The following is a 20,259-nucleotide window of genomic DNA, read 5'->3' on the forward strand; positions in this document are numbered from 1 at the left end:
AAGAGCTTCAGCAGAGCCGGCGAGAAAACAAAACCAAGGAGTATGAAATAGTGAATGCATTTTGGATATTGCAAACATTTAGTTTAGTATGTCAAGAAGTGTAAAGAGCAGAGGGGTTTGAGGCTGAGAGCGACCGCCCGTGCGCCAAAGTTTTGCACCGCCACAAGTTTGGCAGGGATTAGAGCAACCGTGATGCGGGTGTTGGCTTACTTTCACGAAAGAAGCACCCGCTCAACAGTCTTCAGCAACATTTTACCCCCTAACCATCAAATTCTTTCCTGACCTCCGCAGCAAGCATGAATCCTAACCGATAACGATCCCCACGAAATACAGCCACCAACCACCGCCGCAATGAACTCCGCGCCGCCCCCATCCGCATCCGCATCCGCATCCGCCCAGCCAGAGTCCAATGGACATGCTGTTGGTGAGCAGCATGTCGAGCTCGAGGATATGGCCGACAAGAAGCCCGCACTGCCGATAGAAGAAGACATAATGCAGCTGTCGCGATTGGGAGAATTAGCAGCAATACAGAAGCTGTTCGAGAGTGGCAAGCACGATGCGACGTATGCGGATGAGCAGGGCATAACGCCACTCCATGTATGTCTATATTCTAGAGGCACTTATCAATGTGGTTTCCACTGACGTCATGTCTCCCTAATGTAGTGGGCGGCAATCAATAATCACTATGCTCTATGCCACTTCCTCATCCAGAGCGGCGCAAAGGTGAACGCAAAAGGAGGCGATGCAGTTGCAACTCCTGTTCTATGGGCCGCAAAGCGATGTCACTATTACATTGTCAACCTGCTTCTCGAACATGGCGCCGATCCTCTCCTCACAGACGACCAAGGCTTCAACCTCTTACATTCTGCTACACTTGACGGCAACGTTTACCAACTCGTTCTACTGCTACACCAGGACATCCCAGTAGACATCCCAGATGCGCAGGCACATACGGCGTTAATGTGGGCGGCATATAAAGGCTATCCATCCTGTGTAGATTTATTTCTTCGCTGGGGAGCCAATGTCTATGCTACAGACGACCAGGGATTTACCGCTTTACATTGGGCACTTGTAAAGGGGTCTCAGGGCTCAATACAGAAACTAATTGAGTACGGGGCAGACCGATTCGCAAAGAACAACGACGGAAAGACACCTGCGACGACAGCAGAGGAAATGAACACCACCGGGCAATGGCAAAGAGCACTTTCAGAAGCTGGATACAACAAGGATGGAACGCCGAAAGATTTCCCAATACCCGGCATAAAAGACACGCGATGGTTCATATCACGATTCATATTTTTCTGGCCGTTTCTTCTCATCCTTCTCAGCATATTCATTCTTAGCTACTATCCAATATATATTGCGGTTCCTATTGCGCTAGTACTTGCATATGGACTTCAATGGATTGCGCAAAAACTCCTGCGGTGGGCTCCTTCAAATATGAAGAGCATGCATCATACTGTAAGTCTACCGCAAACTAGTCTCGTTGATTGCTAACAGCTTTGCAGCCTTTTCTAGCAGGCATATTCGCGGGCACGTTGTTTTGGGTCGGCGTCAGGTGGCTCACGACCGTACTACCTTGTGAGTTGTTTCTTCCGGTCCAGATTGGCTCAAGCTAACCTAGTTCAGGGACGTTACGCACGAATTTCTTCCTCAATGTATTCTTCGGAACACTTTATGGACTTACAGCCTACTTCTATTTCTTTACTATGGCAGCCGATCCGGGCTTCGTCCCCAAGTCAGCCAGCCGAAGCGCCTCAAAGGCGGTAATTGATGAACTTATGGAGGTGCGACAATTTGACGAAAATCACTTTTGTGTAAATTGTATGGTACGGAAACCGCTTCGAAGTAAGCACTGCAAGAGATGCGAGCGTTGTGTTGCAAAGTCGGATCAGTAAGTCGCCATAGCGGATTTCTCTGGATTGTTGCTGAATATGCATAGCCATTGTCCTTGGGTGAATAATTGCGTCGCGAATAACAATCACCGTCATTTTGTCTTTTACGTACTTTGTATGGAGCTTGGAGTACTAGTATGGGTTCGATTGGCACTTGCCTGTAAGATTCCTCTGAACAGCCTCGTAATCGAAGCTAACATGATTCAGATCTTGAGAACCTGGAATTCCCTAAAGAGGTCGAATGCAACATTCTTGACGGCGACTTATGCAAAATCTTGAACAAAGATTCGTTCACCATCGTACTTTCGATCTGGACGGCATTGCAACTGTGCTGGGTTACAATGCTCCTCGCGGTTCAACTCCTGCAGATCGCGAGAAACCTGACGACGTACGAAAGCATGCGCGGCCATCTTAACAGCCACACTCCTGCTGAAGCGCTTACCTCTTTTGTCACGACTGGAGACACATCACAAGATATGGCAGGAGGGTCAGCACCAACCACTGGATTCGGGTCAGGTCAAGATACGGGGAATCGGCATCCACTGCGGCAACCAAAGCACTCAGTTTGGGATCAGTGGAAGCGTCTGCTCGGTCTTGACACGTTCGTCGTTGCAGCATTGCAAGGCTCTCAGGCTAACCAAACAAGGAATCGTGGAAATCCTTTCTCACGAGGCATCATCACAAACTGCAAGGACTTCTGGTGCGATGGGGCGCCTGTTTTCCAGAAGAAAGAGAGTGGATATGCAAGACTAGGAGGCGAGAGAGTGGATTACACCAGGATGTACGAAGCTCCCAAGATGCGCTACCAAAGATCAGGTGGACGATATGAAGCTGTGGCAGTGGAGGAAGAGGGTGATTGAGAAGGGGGCAGCATTGGATGGTCGTATTAGTTTAAGTTGGACACGCTTTTTCTGACACCGGGCCAAATATTCCCAGCCCCAAGGCACGATTTTGTCATAAGTGACGGCATTTCCACCGGCCGCAATCATGGTAATGGCAAAGGCTGAGGCGTTTGCGGCGTCTCCGTCGACCACGTGCTTTCTAGCCCGGTTTGTCTTCGGGGCAATTCCGATGACCGAGGAACGTCCCCGCTAACAGCTGGGCGCAAAGTCGATGGCGGATCTGGCCGCACCACCCAGTCACTGCACACATTCCTTTACGCGTCTAGAGCCATGATATAGCTTCTTACATTCCTAGATTCTGCATGTATTATTACGATAGGTTTCACTTCGCCCATCGACCGCCATGATATCATCCGGGGCTCTCACGGGACTCCGGTGTCTCTCCCGAACCACGACATGGCGGCGAGCGATCTGCACCGAATGTCTGAAGAGTCTGCGGATGCAGAAGCGCTCGTGGAGCCATGTTCTAGCCGCCGGACCAGGACTGTCGCGCGTCACCGTCACTGTGTGGCCGGCGGTCGGAGGATCTAGAGGGCTGGCGCAGGAGGTCCAGCAGAGTAGGTTTGACCGCATGTCGAGAGAGTGACATCCAAGCATGTGCGCTGATAGAATGACTAGAGTTGACACAGAAGCCCGGGCCATTGGCAGAGTACGATGCGCGTGTCGAGTCGGGGAGGTTGAGGGATGATGAGCACCAGCGAGGAATCATCCAGAACCTCGAGGACCTCCATGAGATGCTGTCTCACTACACACAACCGCCCATCCAGCAACCGACAATTGACTCCCTCCAATCTCCCAGAAATTCCCTTTTCTCCTTATTCTCCTCGAAACCGAAGCGCGTCGCCCTCCCCCCAATACCACCGTCTCTCCCCAAGGGCCTGTATATGTACGGCGACGTGGGCTCAGGCAAGACCATGCTGATGGATCTTTTCTACGACACCCTGCCACCAAACATCAGGAGGAAGACAAGAATACATTTCCATGCCTTCATGCAGAGTGTGCACAAGGATCTGCACAAGATGAAGATTGCGCATGGAAACGACATCGATGCGATTCCGTTTGTCGCGGCGGGCATTGCCGAGAGGAGCTCAGTGCTGTGCTTTGATGAATTCCAGTGTACGGACGTGGCCGATGCCATGATTTTGAGACGGTACGCTAGACTAGCCAAGCCATGAGGGGCTGGGAACATCGGGTACTAATTGCTTGTAGTCTCATCGAGAGCTTGATGACACATGGAACCGTTATAGTGACCACGTCGAATCGACACCCCGATGATCTTTACAAGAACGGCATCCAGCGGGAGTCGTTTATTCCCGCCATAAATCTCCTAAAATCTCGACTCCGAGTGCTAAATTTGGACTCTCAGACCGACTACCGTAGAATACCCCGTCCACCATCTGGGGTTTACCATCATCCGCTTGACGCCGCCGCGAAGACGCATGCAGAACGATGGTTCCGTTTCCTGGGCGATCTGGAGAAGGATCCACCCCACAGAGCCACCCACTCTGTCTGGGGACGAGACATCGAGGTGCCGAAAGCGTCGGGCAAGTGCGCGTGGTTTACGTTCGACGAGATCATTGGACGGGCGACGGGCGCTGCCGACTATCTTGAGCTAATGCGGAATTACGAGGCTTTTATCATCACAGGTGTGCCTGGAATGAGCTATAGAACGAGAGATCTAGCGAGGAGATTTATCACATTCATTGATGCTATCTACGAAAGCAGGGTAAGCGCGTCACTTAAGTCATAGTGTTCTTTGTGGTTCGATTCACGACCGCGTTTCAACTATAAATTAACATCACGCGATCCCATCTAACCAGCCCCTCACAGGCAAAACTAGTAATGACTACCGCTGTACCACTTACTTCCCTCTTCCTCTCCGAAACCGAACTCTCGGAAGCCATGCAGGCTGGCCAATCCAAAGGCGACATTCCCTCCATCGACGAAAACCAGGACATTTCAGACGTCATGCGACATCTTATGGATGATCTAGGCATGAATATGAGTATGTTGAAAAATAGTAACCTATTCACAGGCGACGAGGAAAGATTTGCTTTTGCGAGGGCTCTCTCTAGGTTGAGTGAGATGGGGAGTCAGGATTGGGTTGAGAGAGGCATGGGCCTGGAGGAGAAAGGAGGCGAGAAGGAGATGAAGGGTTGGAAGAGGGTTCGATCGAGGTGGAGGGAAGATTCATTGTAGGCCAGTTATGAGTTGAGTGGTTACTTGGGTTGATAAGAGCGCATGGTTGGTTCGAATGGTTGCATTTGCATAGAGCGTAATTAGGTGTTTGATACCGATGTATGTGAGTTTTCATCTTAGAAAAGACGGTGCGTCTAGAGCAACAAAGGTGTTTTCACCCTCAGGCGCCGCACGCGTTTTTAATCCATTCAGAATGCAACCGTTTCAATCAAAGCGGGTGGACAAGCCTTGAGGTCGGCGAGCAAACGCTCCTGCATCGTTTGGTGGGGAGATTGAAAAAGCCCTCTCTTTCCCTAGTACCTGAGAAGTGTTTACGTCTTGCTTGGCCTCCGCCTTTAGCCTTTTCAGCATCATTCTAGACCTCTCTTAACCCCACTTGTGGTTTGAAGGTACATCTCTGGCGGTTAATTGCCCCCTTTCGGTTCTCCTTTTTGGTAGCGTTTAAGAAAATTGTTACTGTTATTATGAGGAAGAATGCTTCTACTCTTTCTCAAGATCCGCGAGAACATTTAAACGACAGGCAATGTTTTATCAGGACCCCTGAACAAGTGAGGCCCAAGACTCCTACCATAGTCGGTTCTTATTTAAGGAAACAAAAATTGCACAAGAAGATGGCTGATAAAGCTTGATAGGTGCCTGCTAACGCGGTATGGTTTCGTTGAGGTCCTTCTCCTGAAGGGCGTTTACACTGTGGCTTGTTATAAGCCTCGCGTTATCAGGCTTGGTTACTTCGATTCTAGCCCTGGGAAATCGGGAGGTCGGACCTTCTAGTCGGGTGCGTATTCCTTGAACACCAGACTCTTCTAAGTACACCGATCTTTTCTGAACATGCCCAATAATTTGGTGGAGTGGATGAATTGGTAGGGTGAAACTTCTGAAAAAAAATCCAAAAGCTTCCCCATGAGCCAGTATGGGGTCTCAGAGGCGCGAAATATTGGCTGAATTGCTCAACATACAGTGCTCATATGAAGAGAAGACTGTGAATAGAGTCCGATGAAACCTAGGCCATTAATGAAATCTCGTCATTTCGAAAGGGGTCGAGAAGCTTACACAAGGGAAGATCGAAAGTGCTGGAATTTGGCGGTCATGAGAATAGTGTTGGATTTTCCGTGCTAGAGGAAGAATCTGGAGGGTATACTGCATTCTGATTCCAAACTCTGAAGTACTCATGCCGATCCACGTTGGCAATACTAGGGTTATCTTAGACAGGTCGTGGAGGAGAAGGACCAATGCCTAGAGTCAAATTCTGTTTCAATAAATATTCACAGGGATCTTGATGAACAATAATGTCCGCTAACGACCATTGGGCATGAAGGGAAATAGAAGCATAAGAGAATATGTGCTCATGTACCTGCCAAATCTGCTTCCCCAGCACCTTTCCCAATCATTAAGATCCACCTGATCTATTCTATCTAGAAATGGTGGTATGTATGAAAGAATCCAGGAGTTAGAACGTCCATAATAAATGCGGTTGAATAGGTCCTGTGAAGTTGCAAAGCAATGCCAGTTGAAACTTCAGATGTGGGCATGGCTTCCCCTGCAGCTCCTGACATTTTGAAGGCGGACAAAATGCAGAAATCGATGAGATCATGGGCGTTACCGATTTCGAGGAACTGAAGGTGTAAACTAAGTTCAAAAATAGAGGGTTCAACCAATGGTGGAATTGAAATGAGAAGACCAATAAGAAAAGCAAAGTGAAACAAAAACGAGTAAAACGTATCTCACCGTGAACCATTGCCTATCCGTCAGTCTTGAACACATCACCCATATATAGACTGCGAAGTTCCCGCGACATACAGTCTCTCATGGACAATGAAACGGACCTCAGCAGTTTTAACGGCAGTTTGATTTGCAACACAGCTCCCCCATAATCCCAGAACATGCAGAAAAGGAAGAATTTCGAATTTCGCCGGCCTAAGTGGGGTACCTCTGGTTCATAGAATCACGTGAAAGGCGGTTCTCCGGAGGGTTAGCGACCGAGCCTCGAGGACGTTTTACCGGACCTCTATTTCTCCACCTATCAAAAAGAGCACAAATAGCAGCTTCAAAGAACGTCTCAGACATATAAGAATCTGCTTTCCGTATCGTTGTGTGAGCTACGTAAACTATCCTTAAGTATAAAACTAGCTTTGATACCTACCTAAGAGCCTCCCTTGTCTTGAGACGCGACAACATCCTTCTAAATTGGTCAGGCTTCACAGTCCCCGTATTTCGATCATTGGCTCTAACCGCAATGGTAACAATTACACGCGCCGAAACTCGAGATGTTCGGTTCCCAGTAAGTCCCTTCACTTGCCAATCGAGTCCGCAAGCTCTTGATAACACTGGCTAGACATCTTTGGACAAAACCGGCTCTGATGCTATGAACGCTGCGGGAGACTACTCTGCAGCATATTGCATCCTGCACACAGATTCTGAATACAAGGGTCACGGAATGGTAATTGCACTTTGATCTCCCTAATTCAGGATTTTGTTTGCATCTACTTCAAAGTCAATTTCGTGACAAGAACTGCGTTTTAAATGTTATACGAATGTTTAAAAATATGTTTTGGAAGCTACGGGTAAGGGCTTGGCACGACCTATAAGCTACCATTACACATTTTATGTTCGATAGCCAGGAAGTTCTCTAAGCTATCAGCTCTCCTTCTCTCGATTCCATCTTAGATGACACAGTCTGACATAACCCTTAGACCTTCACAATAGGCCGTGGCAATGAACTCGTTTGCGCTGCCATCCTCCTGGTTGTAAACCGCATCAAAGGCCATACTCTCTCTTCCCTCGTCTCAAATTGGGGGCAGACCTGGAGACACCTAGTCAACGACTCCCAGCTCCGTTGGATCGGCCCAGAGAAAGGAGTGATCCACCTCGCTCTAGGCGCCGTTGTTAATGCCATCTGGGACCTTTGGGCCAAGACGCTGAAGAAACCTGTATGGCGGATAGTCGCCGACATGACCCCTCAAGAAATCGTGAACTGCATTGACTTTAGGTATATTACGGATGCAGTGACTCCTGAAGAAGCACTTGACATCTTAACGAAAGCCCAAGTGGGGAAACCCGACCGCATAAAAGATGCGGAAGATTCTCGCGCGGTGCCAGCGTACACAACTAGTGCGGGATGGCTTGGTTACGGCCAGGATAAAATGCGAGCTCTACTGCGAGAGACGCTATCGAAGGGGTACAAGCACTTCAAGCTCAAGATTGGCTCGGATATTGTCCAGGACAGGGAGAGGTTAACCATTGCACGGGAAATCATTGGGTTTGAAAAAGGAAATATCTTGATGGTGGATGCGAATCAGGTGTGGAGCGTGCCTGAGGCGATTGCCTATATGAAGCAGTTGGCTGAATTTAAGCCGTGGTTTATTGAGGAGCCTACGAGCCCTGATGATGGTGAGCTAGTCCCAAAACCTCTACCCGGCTGCTCTTAATGTCCTTCATCTATATTATAATATACGAATAGATGAACCTGACAAGTGATCGCAGTCCTCGGACACGCTGCCATCCGGCAAGCCCTGAAACCGCTCAACATTGGGGTTGCAACTGGGGAAATGTGTCAGAACCGGGTAATGTTCAAGCAGTTCCTCCAAGCCAAAGCCATCGACGTCTGCCAAATTGACGCGTGCCGCATGGGAGGCGTCAACGAAGTCCTCGCAGTTCTCCTAATGGCTGCGAAATTCAAAGTCCCAATAGTGCCTCATTCCGGGGGCGTCGGGCTGCCAGAGTATACGCAGCACTTGTCCACCATCGACTACGTGGTTGTGAGTGGTAAAAAGAGTGTTCTTGAGTATGTGGATCACTTGCACGAGCACTTTTTCCATCCCAGTGAGATCAAAGACGGATATTATGTTACGCCGATGGAACCGGGATATAGCGTAGAGATGAAGCCGGAGAGTATGGAGAGGTTTAGTTTCCCTGGAGAAGAGGGTGCGAGTTGGTGGAGGAGTGACGAGGCGAAAGCGATATTAGAAGGAGAACAAATCTAGACGTGAATGGTGAAGGGAAAGGGAAAGGCAAAGGGATAACAGGACTTGAGCGCGGAGGAAAACGATGTTCTGGGCAGCTCGTGGGCTTATAAAAGGGGTTGGCTCTTATGTTTCTAAGCAAGAGAGTTTATGGGCACTTCTTGAATGCCAAAGATAAGATAAGCCATGATTCAAGTGATCTGGGTGTCAGTTTCGAATAGTCAATGATGTGTGCCAAAGGGACATGTCAGACACATACACCAATGATGATACTTCACTTACAGAGGGGTAGGGTTCCATTGTACTAGCCGCGAGCTGAAGCTCATCCCTCCCACTGATCGCCTCGTGAAGTTGCCTACTATTACAAAGATTTAAGTGTTGGTCAAAGCATGAATGCATGATGACCACTCACTATACGAAAGTTCAGCCCACGCCATCATGAAAGATGCCCTACATCGAAAACCTCGAATTCCAGTATGTGGATCATAGCATGCTTTGACCTGCCGGAAACCCGATCAATAGCTCGATATGATGGTCGGAGACACTCACCGCCATCGAAAGCAGATCTTAGAGTCAGGTTTGAACTCCAAGATATCCAGGCTGCCAAAGTCAACATGATAATCATTTGATACCACGTTTCTCGCTTTCGCTATAGTAGATGACCATTCGCCATAGCTTTTTGACCAGCTGCTCCGCATCGTCCTCTAAGAACTGTTGTCTCGTTAGCAGCTAAACAGTAGTACAGGAGATTATCACAGGAGCACATACTTCTGATAGTTCTTCGACAAGATCTTGAGGCCCCTTCTTCTCGCGAATATGGTCCACGATTGCATCAACTAACATGTCCTCCTGCACGCCCAGGGATTCCACAATCTTCTTCTCAGCCCAATCCTTAATGTCCTTGGATATGTTCTTTTCAGGCAAGTCATTCCAGGAGATGGCCCACTTCCAGAGCCCTTCCTTATCATTTGGAATTTCCCTAGCAAGCTGTTGCTGCGCCTCGGCGATTTCTTCAGAGGTAAGGTTAGCTCGAATGGAAGGATCAAACTTGATGGGAACAAGAGGCCGTTTATGGATCGGTGCGTCGGCGTCTTCCTCGTCTTCAAGCAAGTTCTCGATTTCGGCAGCGGTGCGACGCGTGGCGGCTGCTTCTTCGACCTTTTTGGCGGCTGCACCAAGAGAAAGCTTGAAGCGCTGCGGCTCGCGTGGAGCTTGAGGGCGCAACAGCTCCTCTGCTTGTTGATCCAGGAACGCATCTGCCATTCCACGGGCGGCTTCCCTCTGTTTCTTCCAGGCAGCCAATTCAACATCCTCCTGGGCACGGTCGATGGCATCTTCCTGGACTTCTTTCGCGAGGAAGTCGTTTCGAGCCCGTGTCCAAGCGCCGTGGTCGCTATAGTAAACGTGATTCTTCTGCTGCATTTCTATGGTATCATCGAAGGTTCGCAAAAGACTGGCCTGGGCTTCTTTATTCCGTTGACGGATCTCTTCCTTGTTCGTGTGACGTTCATCCACTCGCCGAAGAGATGCAACGGTCTTCCCCTCTCGGTTCATCCAACCGCGTTCTTTGGCCTTGAATTCACGGTCAAGCTGATTTCGTCGCTGTTCTTGACGCCGTTCCATGATCTCCTCATCGCTAGCCGGATCGTCATCGTCATCGCGCAAGCTCCAGGCCCCATTCTTGGTGCCGCTGCCGTTGACAAATGCCACGCCCGCCTGGTAGTCACTTGGAAATTGAGAACCTCCCCGTGGTCCGCTCGGCGCGCCTTGAATACCTCGCTCAGCCCTGGGTCCAAGAGGAACACCGTTGGCACCGGCCGGTCCAATAGGAGCGGAAGCCGGCGGAGACGCCAAGCGATTCGACCTGTTCTTGATGCGCTCTTCGGCTTCAATCTTCTCCTCGAGGGCGAGCCGCTCCTGGTCGCGTTGGTTGGCCCGATCCCTAAATGCAGCGATCTCAGCGGCGACAGTCTCACGCATTTCCTCTGGAATGTCGGCCAACTCGTCGTCGGCGGAGAACTGAATCGTAACTATCTCAGCGTGCTCGCCGTTCTCGTGAGCTTGCGTGTCATGCATGACTGTGTCTGCGGCAAGATCCATTGGCAGAGGGTACTGCGGGTTGAACAGGCTTGCTAGCACACCTGCCAGAGCCTCCTTTGCGGTATGGATCCGGAATTGGGTGGTGGCCTCATCATCACCTCGGCGGGACTTCCACTCCTCTGCATACAGCTTAGAGGCATCATCAACGACGACCTGGAGCTTAGTCTTCTTAACCTCGTCCTTCTCTTCTCCATCTTCCATCTTCACGTCTCCATTCGTTGCTTCTTCTTTCTTGACTTTGCTAGGAACCTGTCTCTCAGCCGGAACTTGGACATCTTGGAAGATGTCGGCAGCGGTCTCTAGGCTCTCGGCATCCTCGTACTCGGCAAAACCGAAAGTGCAAGGCTTATTCTTTGCATCAGTGCATCTCGTCCAGCGGCGTAGGTTGCCTGCGGTGGCCAGGATCCTCTGCATGCCTTCATCACCACCAACGCCATCGGGGATATTGCCGATGAAGATGGTGCGTGCAATCTCCTCGCGGGAGGGGGGCACCAGGCTGGCCTGAAGGTCTCGAGCCTTCTGCCCTTGGTCGGCATCGCGCATGGCCCCATCCATTCCCAGTCCGCGCCGACCACCGGGCGCGGCGCTCTCTCGGCGCCCGCCAGAGCCATCCAGAGCGGCGCCGCGTGCGGAGCCAGAGGTACCGAAGTGGATGACTGGAGCGTTGAAGTTGATGTTGGGCATGTTAGTCGGAGGCTGCCAATTTGGGGGCAGAGAACGCGGGCCGCCGAGAACAGAAGGCTGCGCATGGCCGACGCCGGGGGGAGGAGTGATGCCGGGTGCTGGAGGGCCAGAGCTGCCAGCGGGGGGGCCTGTGCCCGGGACGATCAGCGCATGTAGGAGATCAAGGAGAAGAGAGGAAGGAGAGGGAAGAGAGCAAGGAGAGTAAGGAGAGTAAGGAGAGCAAGGAGAGCAAGGAGAGCAAGGAGAGCAAGGAGAGCAAGGAGAGCAAGGAGAGCAAGGAGAGCAAGGAGAAGAAGGAGACTCACCCATGCCGGGAGGAGGTGCCATGCCAGGCGGCGGGCCCGAGAAGCCTGGCGGCCGATTGAATCCGGGAGCTTCACGAGTTAGTTTTGTTGTGCGCTGTGATGGCGAAGGGGAGCTTACCACCGTAGTTGTACATGTTCGTAGCGGAGAGGTAGCGTGCACGCAGCCGGTATTCGGGTCAGCGTCAGGTGGCAGCACACGCGCGGCGCAGGCCAGTGTGGTATGGTGCAGTGCAGTATGAGCGAGTGGGAACCTTGGAGGGAAGAAGAGGTAGTGGCTGCGAGGTTAGCGTTCACGGTTCGAGATTGATTTTCGCACGGACCAGCTCGCCATGGCTCCAGAGCGGCGTTGCACCGAAAAAGCTTTGTCGGCGCGCAGGTGAGGAGACACTCCAGCATCCCATCCAACTCCAGCATCCCATCCAGAATCCCCATCCAGCATCCACAACACCCAACATATTGCGTCCAACATCTAGCATCTAGCTCCCAGCCCCCGCTCCTATGTCCCTTCCTTCCATTGGTCGACAAAAACCATCATAACAGCCCTTGCAATGGGCTCCCGTCACGTCGGCGAGCTCCTGCTCCGTCCGACGCTCTCCCACATTTCGTTGCCTCTCGCTCGAAGAAGAACTCCCGCAGCGGCATTCCAATGGGCCTCACGCCCTCTTCACGTCCCCACATCACCGCGGTCGGCCCGCCCGCAGCCCACCCCCAATCCCACCTCCGAGCTCCAAGTGGAACCTCACCCCCACCATGTCAACACCACCTCCGCTATCGACTCTCTCATCGGCATGTCCGTCCCTCGTGCCCGCTCTGCCCGTACGCCCTCATCCAGCGACGAATTAAGGGCCGCCCAGCACTCGTCGAGGCCCTTTGGCGCCGACTTCTCTAGGCCTAACAACAACTACAAGCGCCCAAAACTCCAGTTCGATGACATGGCTATGGCAGCCCCGGTGCTCGGTGAGCCACAGCAGCACTTACCGGTCGTGCCTCAGGCTCCCGAAGTCTACCCCCGCTTAAATCCCAGCACCGGACGGACCGTCGAGCTGGATGTGAGCAAAGGGCGAGACATCGTGAGGGGTTTGGGCATGTTAGGGAGCTTGATGGCAAGGAACAAGGTCAAGGCCGATTTCATGAAACAGAGATTTCATGAACGGCCCGGCCTGAAAAGGAAGCGTCTGAAGAGTGAGAGGTGGAGGGCGAGATTTAAGGTTGGGTTTAGGAAAGTCGTGGGAAGGGTGAGCGAGTTGACAAGAAAGGGGTGGTAGAGTTTGGCTCTCCTGTCTTCTGACCCATTGTATATCTGGGAACACTATGGCTTGAACATGTCTTCCGTGAGGAAGCATATATATAAAGTCGTGCTTTGTACGATACAAGTGTGTCTCGAGTATTTTTCTAGCCGGCCTTGCCATCTCCAGAGAAAGTCATGCGGAAATTTTATCCAACCCCCAATATATACAATTCATAAAATACTAGTAACCATCATATCGTGGAGAGCACATCAACCATGTCTACACCAACCTTTCCCAACTTGCCCTCCCAAATTCAACCTAATCCTTCTTCCCAACACTATATCCATACCCACCATATCCGCCTCCCCCGCTATTAGCTACTGGCAAACCATAGCCGCCGCCTCCAAACCTCCCTCCTCCCTGCACCTTATCCCTTGCATACCGCCTCAACCGCCTGGGCAACTCGACACCCCTAAAATACGCCACACAGACGGCTGCGCTCGCTCCGGCACTCAGAATGCAATACAAAAAAGTGCTCTTATACAAATGCCCGCCATACCCACTCCAACCAGGCGGTAGCGTCGTAGACGGATACCAGCGCACACTGAAAGTCAGGGGCAACGAGTCCCCAATGGAAATCCGTGTTTGCCTAGCATGTGCTGAGATGGAGTAGGCAGCTGCCGCATCAATGGTTCCTGGGCTGACACTCTTTGGCGCAGCATGCACCAGCAAATTCAGCTCATGGGAGACATGTAAATGGCTCAGCTGCAATGTTCCCGCTAGCGCGATTATCAATGGCGTGTATAGTGTGGACTGGCTTCCTAGTGCTCCTTCTTGTGTACTGCTATCGCTGACTTTGTATTCGATTTCTTTTGGCGAAGGGGGAAGGGGCCGGGATGGGATCCGGCATGTTAGGGGTGCGTCGTTGTGGATGTAGAATTCGAGGAGGTGAAAAAGAGGGTCAGAGATGAAGTCGATTGTGCAATTGATGTCTACCCACCCTGTCAGTATTTAGATGTAAATTATAGCGTTACGCATACCCTTCTCTACGCCGAAGAAGAGCTCCAGAGGTCGGCCGGTCTCATTACACGTTGGAAAAGGTATATATTGAAGTTGTCCCGAGGCATCTGTGATCTTCAAAACAAGTCAACACTGGCAGGTTCCTTCCCAAAAAAGGGGACTGCTCTTTAACGCTGTCTCAGGATTCGCTGCCCTTGGACATACATGTTCCCCGGTTTCTCTATCTCGCAAGTCAGTCTGGGCACCTCCAGATGCAGGCAAACGCGCAATAACTCACATGGTCCTATTCAAACAACTCACAGGGATACGCTCTCCAGCTCTATATCCTCCCGTCGGCACATCCTTCAGCGGCTCTTGGCCAGAGACAGCAGCGCCAAGAGATATCCAAAACGAGTACAGCACGAGCAGAGGAAGCCAGGCTGTCATTGACCGAGCCATGACGCAAGGAAAGTCTTCAAAGGGAGATCTTCCGATCTTGTCTACATCTCCGGGGATATGCAAAGTGTCATCTCCGCCAAGCAGGGTCTCAAATGAAAATATCGGTTATGTAAGCGTGCACGGCAGACGCTTAGACCAGGCTCTCACTTCCGTCCCATCTCCGCAAATCTTCCACGGACTTTCATTCATCACTTCTCAGCGTCCTCATCATGTCGGGCCAAATCTTTGGACAATGTTTATTTGCACTGGCGTCACAAAGCTGTCCAGTTATGGTCTATGAATCCTTCCTAACTTTGCTTTTATCCCGTCATCAGTCATAACCTTTCCCGTCAATCTGTACAGGTGCACCTGTTTACAAAGCTGCCTTCTTCTTGAAGGCGTTGATGAGTCCGCTTGTGCTGGCATCATGCTTCGTTGACTCACCGGGCTCTTCAAGCTCTGCCAAGATTTTCTCTGCAAACTCATGAGCATCCGAAAGCATCCACTAAATTCGAGTTCACTCACTGGCTAAGACTTTACCGAGTTCCACACCCCACTGATCGAAGCTATTAATGTTCCAGACTACGCCCTCGGTGAAAGTAAGGTGCTCGTAATACACGATGAGCGCCCCAAGGGTAGCTGGGGTGATTTTATCGGCGAGGATCGAAGTTGTCGGCCTGTTGCCTAAGAAAGTTTTGTGGGAGACCAATTCTGGGACAGCACCCTCTGCTTTGACCTCATCAGGAGTCTTCCCGACCATGAGAGCCTCGGCTTGTGCAAAGAAGTTAGACGCCAGCATCCTGTAATACATGACGTCAGCGGCTCTGTCTGGTCAAAGTACTGGAATGCGCATACTTCTGGTGCTTGTTGTTTTCAACAGGGTTGTGGCTCTGAGCGGCCAAGATGAAGTCAGTTGGAATGAGCTTAGTGCCCTGGTGGAGAAGTTGGTAGAACGAGTGCTGGGCGTTTGTAGCTGGTTCGCCGAAGAGAATCGGGCCGGTCGTATATTTCACGTAGTCGCCCTTGCGGGTAATAGCCTTTCCATTAGACTCCATGGACAGTTGCTGGAGGTAGGCGGGAAATCTATGGAGATATTGATCGAAGCTGGACCAAGTCAGAGACGGAGCTTCGCTGATGCATCATTCCACTCACGGGGAGACGAGATGTGTCTGCGCTCCGAAGAAGTCAGAGTACCAAACACTCAACAGGCCGCCAATAACTGGGATGTTCTTCTCCAGCGGAGTTTCCTTGAAGTGCTTGTCCATGGCATGGGCACCGGAGAGGAACTGATGAAAGTTATCGAAGCCAATGTAGAGGCAGACGCTCAAGCCAATGGCGCTCCACACGCTATATCGTCCACCGACCCAGTCGGAGAAACCGAACATGTTCTCCTTGTCAATTCCAAACTTGGTGACTTCGGCTTCGTTTGTCGACAACGCCACGAAATGTTTGGCAATATCAGACTCTTTGCCCTTTTGCAGGAACCATGCCTTGGCCGTGTTTGCGTTGGTCGTCGTCTCAGCCGTGGTGAATGTCTTGGAGGCAATGAGGAAAAGAGTCGTCTCTGGATCTGAGTCCCTGAGCGCCTCGGCAATGTGTGTGCCGTCAATGTTGGAGACGAAGTGCAGCTTCAAATTGCGGTCCCCGTACGGCTTGAGAGCTTCTGAGACCATGACAGGACCGCTGTTGTTCGTCAGTAAGTGGCAGGTGTATACTTTTCACCAGCCGAAATGGGCATGGGAGGGACGGCGTACAGGTCGGATCCACCAATGCCCACATTGATGATGGTGTTCACGCGCTTCCCCGTGAAGCCCTTCCACTCCCCGCTTCGCACCTGCTCCGAGAACTTCTTCATGTGTTCGAGCACGTTGTTGACGTCCTCGACGACACTCTGGCCGTCAACCTGCATGGGCTGGTTAGAGACGTTGCGGAGAGCTACATGGTAGACGGCACGATGCTCGGTGAAGTTGATCTTCTCGCCCTTGAACATATCATCTCGGAGCTGCTCCAAATTGGCCTGCTTTGCCAGTTCGACCAGGAGTTTCAACGTCTCTTCGGTGACGAAGTTCTTGGAGAAATCGAACAATGTATCCGAGTCATCCGCCTCATTGTGGAAGGTGAAGGAGAACTTGTCAAATCGCTGGGGATCCTTCTTGAAGTACTCCTTCAGAACAATGTCCTTCCCAAGCTTTTCGTGGTGGTGCTGGAGCGCAGTCCACGCTGATAGCTCCGTAGCCTGCGAGAAGCCCGGCATTGGGTGAGAGAGGAGATGAAGTGAAGTGAAGTGAAGTGGTGTGGATAGAACTAACAAAAGCTAGTCGTGGAGGGGTGGAGGGGCAAAGTTTGACAGGTGACAGGCAAGAATTGACAGCAATTGACAGGAACTGAGTGGATTGTGCGAGTTTTAAAGGCTGCAGCTCTACCGACAGTCGGGGGTGGAAATTGAAAATTCCCGCGGGGATGTGTCTGCACGGAGGGAGCAAAAGGAACGGTCAAGTAGTGGCAGGCACGGCGATGTGGTGGGGAGAGCGTGCCCAACGTCACAGCTTGGGTCATGGAGGGGCAACTTAATACACGCCGAGACGGGAATGGCGTCCAGACAGCCTTCCCCCCCCTGTTTCTTCATCACGCATCTCCGCCGCCGTCTGTTGTTGGTTACCACGTTACGAAGCACGACAAAGCAGCTCACTCAGCAATGCTCCATTACCTCAACGCAAGCGCCCGACCGCTGTGCACACTGTTGGCGGCCTCGCGTCCTCGTCTAAATTGTGGTATCGTCTTGAATTGCCTGCATAGTCGCGCCTGTCTTCACACAAATGCTGCCTCATGCGCCTGAGTAGTGTATGCCGAACCCGAACATTCCCAAGCGAACAAAAAGAAACTGATGAATCCGTTTCCTAAACCAGGCCAAGAAACAACACTCTCCATCCTTAGCGAGAAGACATCCAGACTCAATGGGCTGAGATGAGCATCCCGTGTCTCGTGGAGTCCTTCTGACAGCATCCACCTCAGAACGGCTGGCTATGCGCTCGCCAGTCCCAGTCCAGATGCTCATGCGAGGTCGTCACCATCCTTTCTACACCGAATTCGAAGGAAAGCGCCTTCTATCTCTCGGCGACGCCCTCAAAGGACGGATCCTTTACACTACCTCCGGCGTCGCCTAACCCTGCAACAGGTCGGTTGTATGACCAGCCGGCGAACTGTTGCTGCATTGTTTGAGACAGCATTGGTCCATCAACATATGAGTCCGTGGGAGCTTCAGATGTGAATTCGCGATCGAAGTTAGCAGTGTCCTTCGCGTCAAGCTATTCTAACGTTAGCAGTTGTTTTCTCCCATGGGAGGTGATATTGTGCACATACCACATTCGGCTTGAAGCTAGGCTCATACTTCCGTTCTAAGAGCTTCCGCCAGTCAATGCTATGGAAGAAGTAGTGCGCTTTGATCTCGGCAGCTCCCTTCGCTCCCAATCTCTTCTCAGCATTGCGGTCGAGCAGTCGGGTCAGGAGATCCCGTGCGGCAGGTGGAACGATCTCTGGGCCGGGGAAATGAAGGGGCTCGGTGAGAATTTTGCGGTACATGTCGTTAGTGTTCTCGTCGTAGAATGGTGGTAGACCTGTTAGCATCTCATAAAGAAGAACACCTAGTGTCCACCAATCGACCGTCTTAGTATACCCCGCTCCAGTGAGAAGCTCCGGGGCGAGGTATTCTGGTGTTCCACAGAACGCTGCGGGACAATTAGTGGAATTCTAACATTCAACGACATCGTGGCCTTACTATTGGTTCTGTCCTCATCCTTCATGTCTAGCTTGCAAAGACCAAAATCACACAGAGCAATGTGTCCTGTGTAATCTAGAAGAATGTTCTCTGGCTTCAGGTCACGATAGATGACATTGAAACCGTGCAAACACTCTAACGCACACAGTAACTCTGCGGCATAGAAACGGGCACGATTGATGTCAAATCGCTGCTCTTTCTGAAGGTGATGGAACAACTCGCCACCATTAACAAAAGCTAAGACAAGGTAGAGCTTTTCAGGAGATTGGAATGAGAATTTGAGGGGGACGATGAAGGGATTGTTGATTTGGGCAAGCACAGATCGTTCCGCAAGAGTGTGTGCGACTTCAGAACGAGAAATGATGTGAGCTTTGCGGATGGTTTTCAGGGCATAAATACGATGTGTGTCACGTTTCCTTCAGCGCCGTTAGTCACGTTCATACTCTTGCGGGGGAAGGGGATACATACTGGACCTGCATGACCTTGCCAAAGCTACCTTTCCCGACCACTTTAAGAAGCTCAAAATCGTCGATAGAAAGCCGGTCCTGGCGATTTTCCACAAAGTTGACCCCAATCCTCATAGACCCGGTGCCGTACTGAATATCAATCCAGTCAGCGCCGATTTGGCCTTGGGCGCCCTTCTCCTTGTCCTTTTTACTTGACTTTGCATCTTCAACGTGAGATTGCGATTCCTCAAATTGAGGATTGACTTTACACGTGCCGATGAAAATATCCTCATTCCTGCCAGCATTCGGGGGAGCTGAGGGGTTTCGAATGTAGAGAGAAATAGACAGATCAGTGACACGGGAAACATCGAATTTGTACTGTGTGTTACCGCCTGCCCACAACGGGTTCTCAGGGGTCCCAGAAACCGCATTGATGAAGACCTGCTGCTTGTCGAAATCTACGAGAGCGTACGGCAGATACTTGGAGGAATAGCGGCCGTGAATTGTGGGGACTGAGTTGATGCTACCGGCAGCTGACTGGGGCCGGTTTGAGTTGCTGTACGAGCCTACGACTCCGCCCTGGTTCCGTGACGACGAGTTTGGCCGCATCGACCCTGCAACTGAGAAGCCACCACCGGTCGAGAGCGAGCCCTGATGATGGCCTCCGCCAAAGGCCTGCTCAGCGCCTGGAGGGAGAGAGAAACCTTTGCCCTCATGGAGGGTCACAATGAGGATGCCAGGTTTGAGAGGCGGGGCAGGGGGGACAGCATTCGCCTCAGAGGCAGCTGGAGGTGTCAGCAGCAGCGAGGTTAAAGGGAGGAGGCACAAACCAATGCCATTGGGATCCTTCGGGTCCACGTGGGTAGAACTGCTTGCCGTGCTAGGGGGTTTCGACGTCGAGTCGCCGACTATAGTCGAGGTAGACGAGGACCGACTGAAAGTGTTGGCGAGGGGCGCAAGGTGAGTATCCTTAAGTTCTGTGCAGCATTAGCAGGGCCGCAATTGGGGGCACATGGAGAACGCAAGGGACGCACTCTTGGTGAGCTTCCACGACATGGCGGCGGTAGTCAAATGCTCTAGGACTCCACAACACAGGAGGCCCGGGGTCGACGAGAGCGGGTGTTGGGCGAGGAAGTGACGACCGAGCGAGGGAGCGAGGAGCGGAGTGTCGAAGGAGCGGCAGGGCGGACAGGGCAGGAGGGAGGGGATTATACGGGGAGTATATGGGGAGGTCTACGGCGGTCACAAGCGCTCGTAAAGATAGAGAAGGGCTGGTGGTCCTTCAATGTACCTCTGAGATGAGGGCACGGTTGGAGGTGCGTCTCAGG

General features: G+C 51.5%; 8 protein-coding genes across 8 annotated transcripts; 3 read left to right on the forward strand and 5 right to left on the reverse strand.

Annotated features, from left to right (window-relative positions):
- Positions 1–351: 351 nt before the first annotated feature.
- Positions 352–4,996, forward strand: BDR25DRAFT_322214 (uncharacterized protein; the record flags this gene model as incomplete). The annotated part of the gene is made up of 9 exons (XM_033692019.1): positions 352–597; positions 664–1,461; positions 1,509–1,581; positions 1,630–1,894; positions 1,943–2,055; positions 2,103–2,630; positions 3,416–3,947; positions 4,007–4,523; positions 4,628–4,996. The coding sequence occupies 9 exons, from the start codon at positions 352–354 to the stop codon at positions 4,994–4,996; spliced, it is 3,441 nt and encodes a 1,146-aa protein (XP_033552567.1).
- An 803-nt stretch (positions 4,997–5,799) lies between these two features.
- On the reverse strand, positions 5,800–7,060 carry BDR25DRAFT_350007 (uncharacterized protein; the record flags this gene model as incomplete). The annotated part of the gene is made up of 8 exons (XM_033694621.1): positions 5,800–5,913; positions 5,953–6,014; positions 6,049–6,161; positions 6,263–6,289; positions 6,348–6,509; positions 6,548–6,716; positions 6,761–6,910; positions 6,943–7,060. The coding sequence occupies 8 exons, from the start codon at positions 7,058–7,060 to the stop codon at positions 5,800–5,802; spliced, it is 915 nt and encodes a 304-aa protein (XP_033552568.1).
- Positions 7,061–7,090: 30 nt separating this feature from the next.
- On the forward strand, positions 7,091–9,151 carry BDR25DRAFT_339758 (L-galactonate dehydratase). Its single transcript, XM_033693430.1, has 4 exons — positions 7,091–7,274; positions 7,329–7,433; positions 7,687–8,383; positions 8,477–9,151. The coding sequence occupies exons 1-4, from the start codon at positions 7,230–7,232 to the stop codon at positions 8,974–8,976; spliced, it is 1,347 nt and encodes a 448-aa protein (XP_033552569.1). The 5' UTR covers positions 7,091–7,229; the 3' UTR covers positions 8,977–9,151.
- Positions 9,152–9,235: 84 nt separating this feature from the next.
- BDR25DRAFT_253252 (uncharacterized protein) lies at positions 9,236–12,299 on the reverse strand. The gene is made up of 4 exons (XM_033686227.1): positions 12,163–12,299; positions 12,045–12,113; positions 9,724–11,867; positions 9,236–9,666 (listed from the first exon to the last, which is right to left on the reverse strand). The coding sequence occupies exons 1-4, from the start codon at positions 12,176–12,178 to the stop codon at positions 9,577–9,579; spliced, it is 2,319 nt and encodes a 772-aa protein (XP_033552570.1). The 5' UTR covers positions 12,179–12,299; the 3' UTR covers positions 9,236–9,576.
- Positions 12,300–12,444: 145 nt separating this feature from the next.
- On the forward strand, positions 12,445–13,484 carry BDR25DRAFT_300730 (uncharacterized protein). Its single transcript, XM_033689427.1, has one exon. It carries the CDS (start codon positions 12,593–12,595, stop codon positions 13,307–13,309), a length of 717 nt encoding a protein of 238 aa, XP_033552571.1. The 5' UTR covers positions 12,445–12,592; the 3' UTR covers positions 13,310–13,484.
- A 107-nt stretch (positions 13,485–13,591) lies between these two features.
- Positions 13,592–14,719, reverse strand: BDR25DRAFT_212675 (uncharacterized protein; the record flags this gene model as incomplete). Its single annotated transcript, XM_033684724.1, has 4 exons — positions 13,592–14,265; positions 14,314–14,400; positions 14,455–14,513; positions 14,571–14,719. 4 exons carry the CDS (start codon positions 14,717–14,719, stop codon positions 13,592–13,594), a joined length of 969 nt encoding a protein of 322 aa, XP_033552572.1.
- Positions 14,720–14,958: 239 nt separating this feature from the next.
- Positions 14,959–17,240, reverse strand: BDR25DRAFT_278379 (Phosphoglucose isomerase). The gene is made up of 5 exons (XM_033687680.1): positions 16,465–17,240; positions 15,863–16,393; positions 15,566–15,814; positions 15,236–15,510; positions 14,959–15,184 (listed from the first exon to the last, which is right to left on the reverse strand). The coding sequence occupies exons 1-5, from the start codon at positions 16,962–16,964 to the stop codon at positions 15,084–15,086; spliced, it is 1,656 nt and encodes a 551-aa protein (XP_033552573.1). The 5' UTR covers positions 16,965–17,240; the 3' UTR covers positions 14,959–15,083.
- A 233-nt stretch (positions 17,241–17,473) lies between these two features.
- Positions 17,474–20,258, reverse strand: BDR25DRAFT_253262 (kinase-like protein). The gene is made up of 6 exons (XM_033686228.1): positions 19,966–20,258; positions 19,762–19,908; positions 18,954–19,716; positions 18,486–18,901; positions 18,071–18,435; positions 17,474–18,015 (listed from the first exon to the last, which is right to left on the reverse strand). Exons 1-6 carry the CDS (start codon positions 19,985–19,987, stop codon positions 17,815–17,817), a joined length of 1,914 nt encoding a protein of 637 aa, XP_033552574.1. The 5' UTR covers positions 19,988–20,258; the 3' UTR covers positions 17,474–17,814.
- Position 20,259: the final 1 nt, after the last annotated feature.

The sequence above is a fragment of the Lindgomyces ingoldianus genome, assembly GCF_010093535.1.
Source record: "Lindgomyces ingoldianus strain ATCC 200398 unplaced genomic scaffold BDR25scaffold_4, whole genome shotgun sequence".
Taxonomy (NCBI): Eukaryota; Fungi; Ascomycota; class Dothideomycetes; order Pleosporales; family Lindgomycetaceae; genus Lindgomyces; species Lindgomyces ingoldianus.